Source organism: Dromiciops gliroides, chromosome 3 (assembly GCF_019393635.1).
Source record: "Dromiciops gliroides isolate mDroGli1 chromosome 3, mDroGli1.pri, whole genome shotgun sequence".
NCBI classification, from domain to species: Eukaryota; Metazoa; Chordata; class Mammalia; order Microbiotheria; family Microbiotheriidae; genus Dromiciops; species Dromiciops gliroides.
This window is the reverse complement of record NC_057863.1, coordinates 323,005,461-323,023,944: the sequence shown is the minus strand read 5'-3', so window position 1 is coordinate 323,023,944 and position 18,484 is coordinate 323,005,461. Positions and strand designations below refer to the sequence as shown.

Sequence of the window (18,484 nt, the reverse complement as noted above, 5' to 3'; positions counted from 1 at the left end):
CCAAACCTGGAGCACACTCCCACACAAACAGACACAGAGTCCAGTGGGGGAGGTATGGAGAGAACACACCTGGTCAAGGCAACCCAAAACTCCCAACTGGAACAGCAGGGCCTTTCTCCCTCCAGTCCTCACTATGTTCCCTGTGGAGTGGGAAAAAGTGGGCTCAGAAGAGGAGCCCTTCCAGGCTGGGCAGGTCGCTGTGCTGCATGGCCTCTCTGTCAGTCTACGGGACTCTGGGTTCATCACCAGGAGGTCACAGGGTTTTACCCCACTCAGACTCCGCCATGGCACATTTTATTATTCTCTTTAAAGCTAAGCTGGCAACTCGTAAGGCCTAGAATTGGCCAAAGTGAATTCTCTTTGATTCCCGTAGGGCCTGAGGTTGGCCACAACCAGGCAGGAGATAGAAGAGGTCTGGCCTTTCCTGTTTGACAGCTCTTTCTGAATAAAAGGTGGCTTCCCTCAGTGAGGGTCTCCAACTTTACTTATGATGATGCCCCCTGATTTCTGCTGTTTTCTGTAGCACAGAGGGCTAGGAACAAAGCCATGAAGCTATCTGTGCCCAGGAGCAAGTTTGTTGTCTGGCTGACCATTTCTTATTCTACTGAACTATTCTCCCCCTCAGACTCTTTCTAAGGTGTGGGATACTTCCTTTGCATTTCTACAGCTCTGTCTTTGCAACTCCAGGCCTTCAACCCCATCAACAACTAAACAGGATGTGCCCTGACAATAAGATACAAAAAAAAAAAAAAAAAGAAAAGAAAAGAAAAGAAAAATAAAGGGGGGCAAGGGGGGGGGCGGTGCGCAAGCTAGGTAGCTCAGTGGATAAAGTACCAGCCCTGGATTCAGGAAGACCTGAGTGCAAATCCAGCCTCAGATACGTGACACTTACTAGCTGTGTGACCCTGGGCAAGTCACTTGACCCTCATCGCCCTGCAAAAAAGACAAAAAGACACATGATCAGTTCATAAAAGAAGTGAAATAAACAGCTGGTGAAGAAGATATTAGAATATGGGGCTTGGATTTCTGGACCAGAGTATAAGAAACAGAAATGATGGGATCTTGGCCAGGATTAGAAACTGCTCAGAGGTCAAACTGAAAAGACTGGATGCCCAGTATTTCACAGGGGACAACATCCAGGAAGATAGACAGTGAACATAACGATACCCTCAAAGTCTGAGAAATAAACAAAGGGTTAAATATGGCCTTATCATGGGACCCATGACAAGACTATGGCAATGAGAGGATACAATTCATTTTTTTAAAACACAGATTCATTGAAGTCGTAGAGCAAAAAAGTATATAAAAATATATTTTTGCATGGAACTCTAGCAACCACAACAGGGAAAAGTATGGTTGAGAACATGTAGATGAAGATCAATAGAGGGAGAAACAGAAGAAATATTATGGCATGAGCGTGTTAACACTATGTCAGGGGGCAGCTAGGTGGCGCAGTGGATAAAGCACTGGCCTTGGATTCAGGAGTACCTGAGTTCAAATCCGGCCTCAGACACTTGACACTTACTAGCTGTGTGACCCTGGGCAAGTCACTTAACTCCCATTGCCCCGCAAAAAAACCCACCAAAAAACAACAACAACAAAAACTATGTCAGAAGGAAGAAAATTATAAATTCCAGAAGGAGATCCTCCACAAGGCTCTGTAAGTATATCTATTCTATACAATACTTTTTAAATCAATGATTGGATGAAATAACAAATGGGATGCTTATCAGATTTTCAGATGACATAAATAACATGTAAAGTCCATTTGAGTTAAAAAAAAAAAGAGTTGTACAAGATAAGTGCAGTATGTCTACACAATATACCATGTGGGGGAAAAGTCTAAGGGTTTTAGTGCCTTGGAAGCTCAATTTGAGTCAACAGTGTGATAACCAAAAATATTAATGTAATCTTAAATCATATCAACAGAAACACAGAATCCATAGCAAGGAAGATGACAAGTCAGTCATGATGAATGCTGCCTTGTTCGACACATTTTATAAAGGACATTGACAAGTTGAAACCCAAGCAGAAAGCAATAATCAAGATGGTCAAGGGACTTTAAACGATGCTATATGAAGCAGAAGAAACTTGGAATGTTCAATGAGAGAAAGAAGACTTAAGTAGACATGATAACCACTTATAAGAATTTAAAGTGGGCAAGTCACTTAACCCTCATTGCCCCATAAAAACAAACAAACAAACAAAAAACAAAACAAAAAAAAAGAATTTAAAGTGCAGTTATGTTGAAAAGGGATTAGACCCCCCAAAAGAACTAGGAAAAATATCTGGACATTCTAGAAAGTTAAATTGTGGCTAGATAAAGGGGAAAAATTCCAAAACTGGAAAAGAATGCCTTCTGAGAAGGAAAGTTTTTTTTTAATTTAAAAAAATTTTTTAAAAGATAAATAAACCATTTTTCTAGAATGTTATAAAATGGATTCCTACTTAGGTATAGGATAATCTAAGCGATATTGGAGGTCACTTCCAACTCAATAAGTATGAATTTATAAGAGATGGCAACAAAATGAGGTTTTATGTGAGGTCTAAGAGAGGGAAGATCATGAATGACTAGAAAATATTAAGGAAAAGCTCCACCGAAGAGGAGGCATTTGAGTTAGTACTTTAAAGGATGAGTTAGAGTTTAAAAAGAGATACGGGGATGGGGGTGGGCAAAGAAGAGCATTCCAAACATAAGGAATAGCACAGGCTGAGATGGGATAATGCAGAAGGAGCTACATCAGACATCATGATAGAATTCTTATTAAGGTACAGGTCAGACAACATCATCACCACCACCACCACCACGTCAGGCACTGTGCTAAGTGTTTTACAATGACTATTTCATTAGATCCTCACAATAACCCTAGGAGGTAGGTACTATTATTATTCCCATTTTACAGAAGAGAAAATAGAAGCAAACACAGATTAAATGAGTTGCTCTGATTCACACAGCTACTAAATGTCTGAGGCTAGATTGGAACTTAAGTTCTTGTAACTCCAGGCCCAACACTCTATGTACTGTGCCACATAGCTATACCCAAATGCCTTCAAATGGCCTCTGAGGTTTCTTTCAACTCTGTGATTCTGTATAATTCTTCTATAACCTCTAAAATCATAAGCATTCAATCAACACCTTTTGGCTGATTGGAAATCTCTTTTATGAAATAATGCTTCAGTCAAATGTGGCAGCAATGTGCTGCAAATTGGACCATGGTGGGAATACTCTTGAGGCAAGACCAATTATGAGACTTCTTATAATAATTTAAGCAAGAAGTAATGAGGGCCTTAACTAAGGTGGCAGCTATGTGTGGACTGGAAGTAGATTCTTACTAATAAATATGTACTTGCTATCATATTCATACTACTTACAAAATTTTTATTCTATCCAAAGTCTTCAACAGTTTTAAGTATATTGAATTAAGATGATAAAATAATTAAGATACCATGGTGAAACTAAGCCCTAGAAAAATGGAAAGGATAGACCAAGTTTCACTGTAGAGTTTCTTTTTTTTTTCTTTCTTTTTTTTTTTTTTTAGTGAGGCAATTGGGGTTAAGTGACTTGCCCAGGGTCACACAGCTAGTAAGTGTTAAGTGTCTGAGGCCGCATTTGAACTCAGGTACTCCTGACTCCAGGGCCGGTGCTCTATCCACTGCGCCACCTAGCCGCCCAGTAGAGTTTCTTATAGAAATAAATAGAAAACAACCATTGGCTAAAACAGGCAAAAATGAAACTCATGTGTATCATGGAGTTATAAAGAATGTACATTAAGGTTATACCAAACAATACATTTTATAGGAAAAAACATACTCAAACCAAACATTCTTTTTTTGTTTGTTTGTTTTTTGGGGGGGTTTTTTTGGTAGGGCAATGGGGCTTAAGTGACTTGCCCAAGGTCACACAGCTAGTAAGTGTCTAGTGTCTGAGGCCGGATTTGAACTCAGGAACCCCTGAATCCAGGGCTTTATCCACTGTGCCACCTAGCCGCCCCCTAAACCGAACATTCTTAACTAGGGGATTAAAGCTACTTTGCTTTAAAACATATATTTGCAAAGCAATATTAATGAGATTCATTTTTAGAAAATGTTTTGAAATCACTCTGCAGGAGTATCCAATCAAGACTTCAGAACCCTGATGAGATATGCTCCCTGGAAGAAAAATGATGGACTAAAGACACAAAATGAAGCAAAGATTTTCAGACATGGGCAATATATTCATTTGTTTTGCCTGACCACACCCATTTCTTATAGGGAGGGTTTCTATAGGGGGATATGGGAATATGAATTACTAAGAAATGACAAATATCCCATTTCCCTCACTCCCCCCCCCCAAAAAAAGAATATCAATAAAAGTTAAGGGTGTTACTACCTTGTTTAAGTTTAAACATTTAAAATAAACTGTAATAGACATTCATGGTTTCATATATAATTTTTTCCCATTTATAGAGGGGAAGGTTTGAATTTGCTAGAAAGTTAGTAAAAAAGAAATTTTTTTAAGAAATCACTAGGGGCGGCTAGGTGGCACAGTGGATAAAGCACAGGCCCTGGATTCAGGAGTACCTGAGTTCAAATCTGGCCTCAGACACTTGATGCTTACTAGCTGTGTGACCCTGGGCAAGTCACTTAACCCCCATTGCCCCCCCCCCAAAAAAGACATCACTGCTAGCACATATGATACTTAGGAGTCCTCTCCTATGGAAAAAGAAACTGTATGTTGGATATCAAGTTTGAATTCTTTTCCAAAACAATGTGAAATGAGTAAGAGAGTAAAATCACAACTGAGTATTTTTCTCTTGAAGAGCTTCTTAATTAATATTTAACGTTTTTTAAAAATTCACAAAATGCTTCAAACCACATTCTTATACAGATTAAGGGTGTCTCAAACTATTAGGATTCTACTTATTTTGAAAAATTTTTGTGGTCTAGCAAAAAGCTAAAATTTTCTATTTATATTTTTATTTGTCAGTTCTGTTTTACCAACATTAGTAAAGATACAATTTTTCAGGAACTTTCCCCCTTCTTACCAAGTACTTACCAACTACTAGCCTTTCTGATTCAGGAAGATGGGTGAATTGTCTTTTGAATTCTTCATTTCTATATTTGTACGTAGAACTTGAAATCTGAAAACAGTAAAAAGGTTAAATTAATTTCACCTTTATGCATTTCATCATTATTAGTGACTATAGAGCACTAACTTCACATTGTAATATAATAAATAAGAAAATCAAGAAAAGATTTTATAAATATGAGTTATTAGTCACACAATTCTTATTCTGTTATCAGAAGACCTGGCATCAAATGCTACCTCTGATGCTTACCAGTTTAGTGACCTAGTACAAGTCACTTAACCTACATGGGCCTCAGTTTCTTTAGCTTTAAAATCAGTTTAGACTAGATGGTGTCAAAAGTCTCATCCAGATCTAAATCTATGATTCTTCCAGCTTATTATCAGATGATCCACTATATTTCTAATGCTTTTAAATGACAATTTGATTATTCCAAATGATGAAAGAAAAACTCAAAACACTGGTCCAATTCTGAATTTAAATAATGACAATCATATTGCAAAGAAAGGGGACTTTAGAGTAGAACCAGGAACAATTTATAGGGGGGCTACCATATTGTAAAGGAAAACAATTTTGAAAGACTTAATAACATATGTACTTTATATATGAGAGGAATGCCATGAGATGCAAAATGTGAGAATTTGGGCAGCTAGGTGGCGCAGTGGATAGAGCACCGGCCCTGGAGTCAGGAGTACCTGAGTTCAAATGCGGCCTCAGACACTTAACACTTACTAGCTGTGTGACCCTGGGCAAGTCACTTAACCCCAATTGCCTCACTAAAAAAAAAAAAATGTGTGTGTGAATTTGTTTTGCTTGACTATACTTATTTTTTTTTTTTTTAGTGAGGCAATTGGGGTTAAGTGACTTGTCCAGGGTCACACAGCTAGTAAGTGTTAAGTGTCTGAGGCCGCATTTGAACTCAGGTACTCCTGACTCCAGGGCCGGTGCTCTATCCACTGCGCCACCTAGCTGCCCCATAGGCAACTTTTTGATGAAGAAATCAAAACAATTTATAGTCATGAAAAAATGCTTTAAATCACTATTGATTAGAGAAATGCAAATTAAAACACCTTTGAGATATCTTACACCTAGCAGATTGGCCAAAATGATAGAAGGGGAAAGAGACAAATGTTGGAGGGGATGGGGGAAAATTGGGATACTAATTCACTGTTGGTGGAACTGTATCCACCCATTCCGGAGGGCAATCTGGAATTATGCCCAAAGAGTTATAAAACTGTATATACCCTTTAACTCAGCAACACCACCATTAGATCTGCTTCCCAAAATGGTAAGGGAAAAAGGGACAAGGACCTACATGTATAAAAGTATTTATAGCAGTTCTTTCTGTGGTGGCAAAAAAATTGGAAATTGAAGGGATGCCCATCAATTGGGGAAGGGCTGTACAAGTAGGGGTATATAAATGTAATAGAATACTCTTGTGCAATAAGAAATGATAAACAGGCAGATTTCAGAAAAACCTGGGAAGATTTAAAAAGTTGATGCAAAGTGAATTGAGAAGAACCAGGAGAACACTGTACATAGTAACAGCAACATTGTGCAATGATCAAATATGAATGACTTAGCTCTTCTCAGCAATATAATGATCCAAGATAATTCCAAAGAATGCATGATGGGGGCAGGTAGGTGGCACAGTGGATAGAGCACCAGCCCTGGATTCAGGAGGACCTGAGTTCAAATCTGGCCTCAGACACTTGACACTTACTAGCTGTGTGATCCTGGGCAAGTCACTTAATCCCAATTGCGTCACCCAAAACAAAAAAAAGCCAAAAAACAAAAAAAAAAAAAAAAAAAAAGAAGAATGCATGATGAAAACTGCCAACCACATCCAGAGAAAGAACTGGTGAAGTCTGAATGCAAACTGAAGCATACTATTTTTACTTTACTTTTTTCATGGTTTTTTCCTTTTGGTTTGCTTCTTCTTTTACAACATGACTAACATGAAAATATGTTTTCAAGGGATTGCACATATATAACCTATATCAAATTGTTGATCGTTTTAGGAGTAGGAAAGGAAAGAGAAACATTTGGAACTCAAAAAAATTTTTAGTTCAATGCTAAAAACTGTCTCTACATGTAATTGGAAAAAACAAAAAAAAACTATTAAAAATACAATGACTATATCAAAATAGTACCAAAAAACTAAGTGTACAAGTTTAAAAGAGAGAATAAGGTGGGGCAGCTACGTGGCACAGTGGATAAAGCACTGGCCCTGGACTCAGGAGGACCTGAGTTCAAATCTGACCTCAGACACTTGACACTTACTAGATGTGTGACCCTGAACAAGTCACTTAACCCTCATTGCCCCGCAAAAAGAGAGAGACAGAGACAGAGACTGAATAAGAAGACCCAAAATGAGTCAGTTGTTATTTTATTGAATTTTATGTTATCTTTTTTGTGTTCAGATCATATTATTTTACTAGGAGTTCATTCCTCATTTGGTATTGACTGAAATTTTCATCAAGATCACTATATAAAATAATTTGTATCTTAAAAAATGTCCATCAAAAATGGCTAAAATAGGGGCAGCTAGGTGGCGTAGTGGATAGAGCACCGGCCCTGGAGTCAGGAGTACCTGAGTTCAAATCCGACCTCAGACACTTATCATTTACTGGCAAGTCACTTAACCCCACCTGCCTCGCTTAAAAAAAAATGGCTAAGATAACAAGTTTTTAATTCCTGAAGGAACAAATCTTAACCATTTCCCAACTATGCTTCATTAATGAGGCATTATCATAAAAGCATTTTTTAAAAAAGATTTTCAGTATGATAAAAGTTTAACTATTAGTTAAATGATTCATTTGGGGAAAGTGTGGCTCATTTTGTGCCAGCAGGTTTTAACCTAGCAAAAATTGTTCATTTCCCTCTTTTCTTCCTATATTATCTAGAAGGGGGAAAAAGTCCTTCCATTTTATCTTTCATTAAGTAATCTGTCATTAAAGAACTCTAGAATTGATACACTTTGCTACTTAAGAGACTGCTTAATGTGTAAGGCTTAATTAGCATAGTTTTCCAGCCATAACCAGCTTTGCTCTCAAGAAATGGATTATTATAATCTAAGAACAAATTCTCTGATAAAACTGACAGGCATAGATATCTTACCCTAAATAAATAAACATACTGAATTGAAGACAGGCTGGGTTAGAGTACCTCAAGGTCACAAAAAATAAAGGTTTTACTATTCATGTTATTACTATAGAAGTCCGTCTCTTACATTGCTCTGTGTACACACTCATGATTATTAGGAATATTTTTACTGTTTATTTTTATCTATAAACAGTAGATAACTGTACTAAGTTCAGTCAATGGTTAATCTTTTCCTTACAGAAAGCAGAATAGCCTTGCTATATATTTCCACTAGGAATGTGCAAGGAAGGACATTTCTTTACATATAAAGTTCATCAACCTACAGTTATGAATATATGCCAACTGGACCAAAGATCTCAGGAAAAGAACAGATAGAAGCTTGGGGGGAGGGGTGGGAGAGACAAACTAAAAGGTTTAGAATACAAACCAACAACATGTATGTTCTAAAGACCCAACTAATGGGGGCAGCTAGGTGGTGCAGTGGATAAAGCATCAGCCCTGGATTCAGGAGTTCCTGAGTTCAAATCCGGCCTCAGACACTTGACACTAACTAGCTGTGTGACCTTGGGCAAGTCATTTAACCCCCATTGCCCTGCAAAAAATAAATAAATAAATAAAATTTAAAACTAAAACTAAAACTAAAACTAAAGACCTAACTAAACTGTAGGTTTCTTAGTTCAGTGGATTGCCTTACATATCCCTACATTCTGGGAAATAAGTGAGATATAATAAATATCTGTATGATTAGCTAAGAAAATGGAACAAGACCCTTGTATCTTGATTTTCTTTTTTTGTTTGTGTTTTATTTTATTTTCACATTATAAACATTTACAGATTACCACCATTCCCTAAGAGGGCTCCTGTAACAAAGTAAAACAATTAAAAATTTTAATACAGCAACTTTTTCTGAAAGTACATGCAACATTCCAAGTCTATAGTACCAAATCTATTTTTCTCCCTCCCACTGTGGGGGAAAAAAGAAAAACACATTTCTTGTAATATACATATAGCCAAGCAAAACAAATTCCCTCTTTAGCTACATAAAATACATGTATGGGGACAGCTAGGTGGTGCAGTGGATAAAGCATCAGTCCTGGATTCAGGAGGACCTGAGTTCAAATCCAACCTCAGACACTTGACACTTACTAGCTGTGTGACCCTGGGCAAGTCACTTAACCCCAATTGCCTTACCAAAAACAAACCAAAAAAAAAAAAAAAAAAGGACAATGTCCAGAATTAAGTCCAAATGAAAAAAGAATTCAGATCTGATCAAGGGTTCTTAACCTTTGGCCATCTGGTGAAATTTATGGGCCCCTTCTCAAGATGATGGGGTTTTTTTAAGTAACACATTTTTTTTTTAAAAAGCACATATGACTATAAAGGAAACCAATAATATTGAAATAAACTTCACAAGATGTTTTTTCAAAAAAATTCACACAGGAGGATCTGAGTTCAAATCCACCCTCAAACTCTTGACACTTACTAGCTATGTGACCCTGGGCAAGTCACTTAACCCTCATTGCCCCACCAAAAAAAAAAAAAATTCACAGACTCCAGGCTAAGAATCTCTGATCTAAATAAGTTACATCCTCTGTGTTTCTATTTTAAAAACTGTACTAGGCTGTGTTGAGCCTGAAAATACTGCAGAACTTTCTAAATGGGTTTTACAATAACTCAGAAAGGTAATCTACAAAAGAAAAAAACAAGTGGATCAAGAATGCTTATTGTTCATACTATGATATGCAGTTGGAATAGATAGCTCATCGATCTCTCTGTCCATCAGTGGACATCTTGGATAGACAATGCAGATAGATAATGAATTGGGCCCACAACTGAAGATGAGCAAGAGAGCAGGCTAGATTGCATTTGGGAAATTGTACAGCACTTTCAATGATTCCAAGCTTCTTCTTGAAACAAAATCCCATATTTTTAACATCAATATCATTCTCAAGATGCCATATGGCTATAAATCATGGAATACAGCAATCACCAAAGAATCAAAGTTGCAGATCACCCAAAGAACAAAGAGAGATGCATGGTGAACATAGTATGTAGAATAGTATTAATAATGAATTGTGGGGGCAGCTAGGTGGCGCAGTGGATAGAGCACCGGCCCTAGATTCAGGAGGACCCGAGTTCAAATCTGGTCTCAGACACTTTACACACTTACTAGCTGTGTGACCCTGGGCAAGTCACTTAACCCCAATTGCCACACCAAAAAAAAAAAAAGAATAATGAATTGTGCATATATGGTCATATAAAAGATATCAAAAAGGCATATAACTAGAAAAGAAGGTATTAGTCATCTAATGAGCACAGAGGCTGCTCTGGCACCCACATACTGTGCAGGAACTTTAAAAAGGGGTCCAGCACACTAACTGGACCCCCTGTGAAGGGTTAATGGAAGGACATGGACAATAGTTGCCTCAGATAAAAGCAGCGGGTTGATTGCAATTTACATTTTGGCAGCAATATCTGTAGGAGAGGCATAAGTCAGGCCTTTCCTGGTCAACTCCATTGCTAGTGTCTTACCTCTGAGATTAGCTTCCATTCATAATACTTATGTACATGAACATACATATATTTATATCATTTACATGTACAACCTTTCATTTTGTCTCTCCCATGAGAACGTGGCCCTCCTTTGAGAATAAGCACCATGTTTTTCCTTTTCTTTCCTTCTCCCAGTCTTTAGCATAGTCCCTGGCACATAGTAAGTACTTAATAAAACCTCATTGACCAACTGACCTGCAGAGCCTTTCACTGAAGCATGAGAGAACAAACCTGTCTTTGATATATGATATAAGGAAACACAGCACAGGAGATAATGAATAATAGGCACTCCTCCTTCCAGACCACACTGTCTAGGGCAATATTGAAAACACTTCAGTGAACAATTTTTAAGGACCCTCAAGCACTGTAGGTATCTCCATTTAACATTGATATGTTAATTATAGCTCATAATTATTTATCCATTAGAGCAGCTCCCTCAAGACATGCCACTGGGAAGCACTTGGGGAGCCCATTTTGATTTATATGCCAGATATATATGGGAAGGAGGTAAAGCTTAATTTCTTTAAGATGATTTTATAATTGAGACTTATCACCATTTTAATTGTCCTCTTTCCTCCCTCTCCCATTTATTTAGGAAGATTTGATGGTGGGAGACAGATGAATAAATATTTAATTCAATTCGATAAACATTTATTAAAGATTTACTACGTTTTAAGAATTTCTAGGTGCTAGGGCTACAAAGCTGAAAACCCAGAGCGAGTCAAGGAGCCTACAGCCATGGAGACAGCTTTTTCTGCTGGCCAAAATACAACACCAAAGCCACAGTGATTGACTAGATGGACAGATATTATATACAGAAAATTAGGCATGGGGCAGCTAGGTGGCGCAGTGAATAGAGCACCGGCCCTGGAATCAGGAGTACCTGAGTTCGAATCCAGCCTCAGACACCTAACACTTACTAGCTGTACGAACCTGGGCAAGTCACTTAACCCCAATTGCCTCACTAAAAGAAAATTAGGCTAGAATTTCAATCAGGACAGTGTAGGACTATGATTTTGCCTGGTATTAGATTCTGTTATAGCTAAAATTTACTTTTATGCCATCCTGATGCCAGGGATGATTTCAGGAGTTTCTAACCCTAAGTCAAATGGCTGTCTGGGGAATGAATCAAATTCAGCCACAGCCATACACAATTAAAGAAAACAAATCCTGATCTTAGCCTAAGGTCATGCTGCCTGGCTTTTTTTGTTTCAACAGCTCCTTGGTTAGGTATGGTAGCTCATAGCCTCAGTTATGACCAAAGCGTTGTAAACCTATCCTTATCAGAGAGGCTTTGAAGGTTTTTTAGTCCTGTACCATAATATACTAGAACCAAGATGGTAGCAGAAAGTTCAGTGACCATGAGACCAGTGGAGGTGCCCCACATCAACCAATGGTTATAATGAAATAGATGTCCAGGAATGGAGAATACATGCCTAACAGCTGAGACCAGCACAATGATATCACTAGAGACCATTAGTAGCATAAGAAGTGTGTATTGCCCTGGTGAGGTATGTGACTGGTCACATAGGTTCTCTATGTATGTTACTTATGCATGACTCCAATCCACGTTATCTTTATATGTTGTTGGATCCATTAACTTAAAAACCAATACTTACAAAGTGTTTACTATGTGCCAGGCACTCTGCTAAGCACTTTACAATTATTATCTCATTTGATCCTCACTGTCACCTTAAAGGGCAGGTGCTATCTTTATCCCCATTTTGCAGATTAGGAAACCGAGGCAAACACAGGTTAAATGTCTTGCCATGGGTTACATAGTAAGTAAGTATCTAAGGCCAGATATGAACTGTGGTCTTCCTGACTCCAGGCCTGGTGCCCTATCCACTGCACTACCTAATTGCCCCATTAGATTATAACTGCCATGATTTTATGGTTCCTGGTTTCCATGACTTTTCTTATGATATGTATAAAGATAAATATGCATCTTAGAATATTGTAGAAAAATGTTATCCTTGCTTTGAGAAATGCAAATGAATTGCTATTGCTTGCTAGAGAATACATATCTGAATACATATACGTACATAGGGTTATTAATGACTGAGGTCTTTCTCCATGTTAATTTCATGGTGTTTTGGGATGTTTTCCTCCCTTATAGAATCTCAGTTAACCTTCAGGAGTTGTTGTGTTTGTCCTTCATTCTTGAAGAGGACCAACATTCACAAGTAGAATCACAAGCAAAAAAAGTTGTAGGCATCTCCATCAGAGTCTTCTGATACTCACTTAAGTGACCACGGCTATCTTCCTAGGACTTACCAGGGCATTTTCAGAGAGAAATTCATGGGAAAACTCATGTCCATATTAAATGGCTACTGTCTTCTACGCTTACGTAATTTTCATTTGCTCGTTTTCTTTTGCTTTTACCCCTGAAAACAGCTGAAAAGCTATCCCTGCTGTTTCCCCAATTATAACTTCACAGATGAGTGTCTACCTAGGACCAAATGGCTGGGATCACAGATGATATCCTTCAGAACACCCTTGTTAATTGCTCTTGAGTAAACTGGGAAACATTACAATTACATATTCTTCTCTCCTCCTACCAAGGACTGTATTCAGAGATCCCAAAGCACATTTCTGAAAGCTATGGAAAGAGAAAATAGCTTGCTTCTCACAAAAAACAATCCTAGAACTCCCAAATAGCATCTCTAATACATTCTAGAGATAGGACTTCTCCTTTTAAAAAAAGAAAGAAAAAAGGAAAGCCATCATTAGAGGGGCTGCCACACCTCTGTACCAGTCTGGAAGCCTGCAAGACCCACCTTTTTTTCCCGGTCTGTAAAGAACACCTCCTCAAAATAAAGAGCTTTCAGATTATACAAGTTTACATATATAAGTTCATATATGGATGGGTTTTCTTTTTCTTTCCTTGTGAAGACACTGAGTTACTACACCATCACTCAGCCTTTGCTACCAAAAGTAGAACTGAAATGGGTGGGAGAAACTAATGAAATCTCCTTGTTTTAAAACTCAGAATGGGGCAGTTAGGTGGTACAGTGGCTAAAGCACAGGCACTGGAGTCAGGAGGACCTGAGTTCAAATCCAGCCTCAGACACTTGACACTTACTAGCTGTGTGACCCTAAGCAAGTCACTTAACGCCAATTGCCTCACAAAAAAAACCCAAAAAAACTCAGAAAGGGCAATCATTCAAATTGCTGCAGTAACTGGTCCTAATTCAATACATGCCTTCAGCTGGTAGTCTAGTTATATGTGAAAGAACGTATATGAGGAGAATCTTGTTGTTTTATTTGAGAGGAAAATTCATTAAGATCTTTTCTTTGATCTAACGTGTCCTTTGGTTGCCTAGTAAAAGCACATATATGGTAGGTAGGAGTGGACAGGGCTTGAGAATGCCAAAGAGTACTTCAAACCTAAATTAGCTTTTCTGGAGAAAGTGGGGAAGGTATGTGCCCCCAGGGACGATAAAGATAATCAGAGGGATATGACATGTAGGAAAATAAGTATAATACAAAGCAGAATGTGAAAGGGGCAAAAGGGAGATTCATGCAAGTACCCTAAGAAAATTTGGAGAGAAAGAAATCCTATCTCATCCTTAAGTATCAACTCCTTAAGGGCAAAGAGCATCACAGACAATGGCATGGGCTAGGAATCAAGAGATCTGCCTTATCTGAAGCCCTGCCATTAAGCCCCTGTGTGACCTGAAACAAATCTAAATCTCTTTGTATTCCAACATGCTTCTCTGTAAATTGGAGGTAAAGTTAAATACCTTAAAGTTAAAGGTACAAGCAAATGTATTATAATGGTGATGCAATAGCACAATGCCTGAAACAGGCCACATAAATAGAAGATTCTGGAAAAGATATTTTGTTAATAAAGACACACAAGAAAGTCACAATTTAAGGGTGAAAATCCTAACCAATCATCCATAAATGCCATGAATGGAAAAATGAAGTTTTGTTGCACATATTTTCTCATCTCCCCCAAAAAATAAAAGTAAAATTCACTATAAATAAAGAATTCATTTGAGTATTGAAACAATACATTGAGAAATATCTTTTTATGAAAAAGCTATTTCTTATGGATTTTGTATATATTTGAATAATACAAAGAAATATGTCAGCAGCCAAATAGATCAGGGTTTCATGAAGATAAACTATACCATCAGTTCTATGAATTGTCCTTTAAGTGCATGTGATACTTATGTTTTTAAAACATTTTTTAAAATTACAATAGTGTACGTATGTCATAAGCGTTGACTTATGTTTATATCTAGTAATAAAGTAGAACATATTAAAGTGGTCTAATACTAATCAACATCAGAACTAGGTTACTAAGCTCACTAGATAATCAATAAAGTAGCTATGTCCTATAGTATTATATGTGATATACTATAGTACTGTAGTACTATAAATATAAACAGAAAGCAATATATGTATATCCTTTCTATATGCTTTATCTCTAAAACATCTGTACTTTAGGATTCTTCACACATTTGCGTGTCATCCTTGTGCAGGGGCCATGCTAATCTCTATATCATTCCAAACTTAGTATATATGCTGCCAAAGGAACACTAGTTTAGGATTCTTAATAGTTCTCTCAGACTATTCAAGGCAGATTTTTGAAATTCAATGACTCAATGGATTTGCAAACAACTATTATGTGCAACTACTGGGGAAAGAAGGATACAAAGATGTATTTAAAATACATAATCACTACTCTATAAGACTATGCTAAAGTCTTCTGCTTCCTTTCTGTGGAAGCCTGGGTTATAAAACAATATGGTTTTGACAAACACAGTAGTAAATGACCACAGTAATCTAGTGTTTTGATAAACCCCAAGACCCAAAAGTTTTGGAGACAAAAACTCACTATTTCACAAAAACTTCTAGGAAAACTGGAAAACAGCATGGCAGAAAGTAGGTATGGACCAACATCTTACACCACATACCAAGATATGGTCAAAATGGGTACATGTCTTAAACATAAAGGAAGATACCGTAAGCAAATTAGGAGAGAATGGGATAGTTTATCTGTCAGATCTATGCATAAGGGAAGAATTTATGGCCAAACAAGACAGGGAGAGCATTACAAGATATAAAATGGATAAATCTGATTATATTAAATTTAAAATTTTCACACAAACCAAGAAGAAGAAGAGGAAGAAGAGGAGGAAGAGGAGGAGGAAGAGGAAGAGGAAGAAGAAGAGGAAGAGGAAGAAGAGGAAGAAGAAGAAGAAGAAGAAGAAGAAGAAGAAGAAGAAGAAGAAGAAAGTAACCTAGTTCACAGTAATAAGAAATAGCTATCTGGGGTCTTTCATTCTAAATAATACTAATCATATATGAATGCTATATAAGTTAAATAAATTACTAAACTGCCTCTTATTTAAACTGCACTCTACATTTAAGTGACTCAGAAGGCAAACAACCAGTTCTACAATTACTAAGTGTTTTCTGAGACAGGTTATTCCAAAAGACATGTGGAAAGGCAACAAGTGCTAATTATTATTAAAATCATTTACTAAGAACCCATTTGGATATAGTCTCATTTATACGACTTATCAAATGGTAAAGTCCAATGAAAAGGCACTGGGTTAGAGGCTGAAATACCTGACTTCTAGGCCTCCATCTGCCATATACCATTCTTATGGCTAATCTCTGAGATTGAATTTCATCATCTAGAAAAAGGGAACACTACCTGCCTTTCCTTTTTCCCTGAAAGATCTGCCTCAGTGCTAAACTCAAAGGATCCCTAAGGCCTGATACAATGGAGCATATTCATGGTCAATTGTCTACTAGAGACTTTATTTATGTTTGTTTGTTTTGCATGTATAATTTTTCACTATATATTTTAAAATTTTTATTGTATTTTCAGTTCTGAATTCTCTCTCTTTCCTTCCCTACACTCAGCTATTGATTGAGAAGGAAGAAAAATAAAATTTATTACAAATTATTTATAGTCATGCAAAACAAATCCCTGCATTAGTCATGTCCAAGAAAAAAAAAGAAAGAAAATACATTTGAATCTTCATTCTGAATCTATCAGTTCTCTATCTGGAGGTGAACAGCATGTTTCACCATGAGGCCTTTGGAATGTGGCTGGTCACTGTGTTGTTCAGAGTTCCTAAATCTTTCAAAGCTGATTATATTCATAGTACTGGAATTACTGTATAAATTGTTTACCTGATTCTGCTCACTTTACTTTGCTTCAGTTCATAAAAGTCTTCCCAGATTTTTCTGAAACCATCTAACCCCTTCATCACTTCTTATAGCACAATAGTATCCTATCACATTTATGCACCGTAACTTGTTCAACAATTCCCCAACTGATAGGCATTCCCTCAGTTTCCAATTCTCTGCCACCAATTAAAAAAAAAAGCTGCTATAAATATTTTTGTACATATGGGTCCTTTATTTCTTTCTTCAAACTCTTTGGGGTACAGACCTAGGACCAGTGTCACTGGGCCAAAGGGTATGCACAACATAATAGCTATTTGGACATAGCCCAGCCCAGACAATTTTCATCCCATAAAGCTGGGATTCTTAGTGATTTTTTTTTAAGTGAGGCAATTGGGGTTAAGTGACTTGCCCAGGGTCACACAGCTAGTAAGTGTTAAGTGTCTGAAGTTGGATTTGAACTTAGGTCCTTTTGAATCCAGGGCCAGTGCTTTATCCATCCACTGCACCACCTAGCTGCCCTTGTACTATGATTTTTTAAAATTCACATGTGAGAAATTGAAAAGTATTATATGAGTAACTAATAGTAATTATTTAATTATAGTTAAAGCATTTATTAAATGCTTACTATGTGCCAGGCATCATAATAACTTGTCAATTAATTTAATAATAATTATCATCAGGAAAAATACAGTACTGCCCAAGAAGGGAAGTAACTCAAGGCTATCACAGCTTGATAAACACATCCCCTTGAGAAATATACATTCTCTTGCTCTCTCTCATTCTATATCCTTGCCCAGCAACCTACGTAGTATCACCAAATTTCCCAGGGGCATTTACTTACTGGGAAGAAAACAGACTTACAGGCTAACTTATTCACCCATATACTCATTAATTCATTCCCTCACTCAACAAATATTTATTGAATGTTACAATGTGTGAGGTATTGTGCTAGGAAAGATAGGGAATTTAAAAAGCATCCAAGATTCATATGCTGGGAGCTTACAAATTAGCAGGAAAAAAAACACAAGCACTCAAATAATAATGATAATTAAACAATGTGGCAAATACCGCATCAATGACACAAAAAATAAGGGGTACCAAAGTTGGAAGGTCAAAGAATTCACTTTCGGCTAGGGCAATTAGAGAAGGCTTTATGGAAGAGGGAACATTGAACTGGGCCATGAATGATAGGAAGATTTACATAGAGATCAGAGAAATACAGCATCTTAAAAGGTTGTTGGAGATTACATAATTGAGCCCCTACCCATAATTTCTCCATATAACATCATATAATTCTCATGATAGGAAATTCACTATCAAACAATGCAACCCATGGTATTTTTCAATAACACTATTAGGAAGTTACTCATTAGGCTGAAATGAAATATGTCTCCCCTTAACTTCTATGATTGGTTCTAGATGAGGTTAGGGAGCAATAAAGTGACACGTAAATAATAGAGGAACCCCATTTTTTCCAGAAAGAAAATGCTTTGAAAACTAAAATAATTGTTTAGCTAATTCAGATATATTTTAAAAATCTACTTAGAAGAACCAGAACCTTGTGGGTCTGTTTCAACAAAAGAAATTAAAATGCTACAGAAATA

The 18,484-nt window shown here is 37.1% G+C and overlaps 1 protein-coding gene and 1 non-coding gene across 3 annotated transcripts in view; both read right to left on the bottom strand.

Annotated features, from left to right (window-relative positions):
* The window catches only part of GRAMD1C (GRAM domain containing 1C), a 129,746-nt gene that overhangs the window by 71,693 nt on the left and 39,569 nt on the right, over positions 1-18,484 (bottom strand). For both annotated transcript variants that reach the window (XM_043992873.1, XM_043992874.1), the window contains exon 3: positions 5,036-5,120. In XM_043992873.1, the coding sequence (XP_043848808.1) occupies positions 5,036-5,120 (85 nt within the window). The remainder of the gene's footprint in view (positions 1-5,035; positions 5,121-18,484) is intronic.
* On the bottom strand, positions 15,173-15,275 carry LOC122752264. The gene has a single exon (XR_006356042.1). It is a non-coding gene; the product is annotated as a U6 spliceosomal RNA (small nuclear RNA).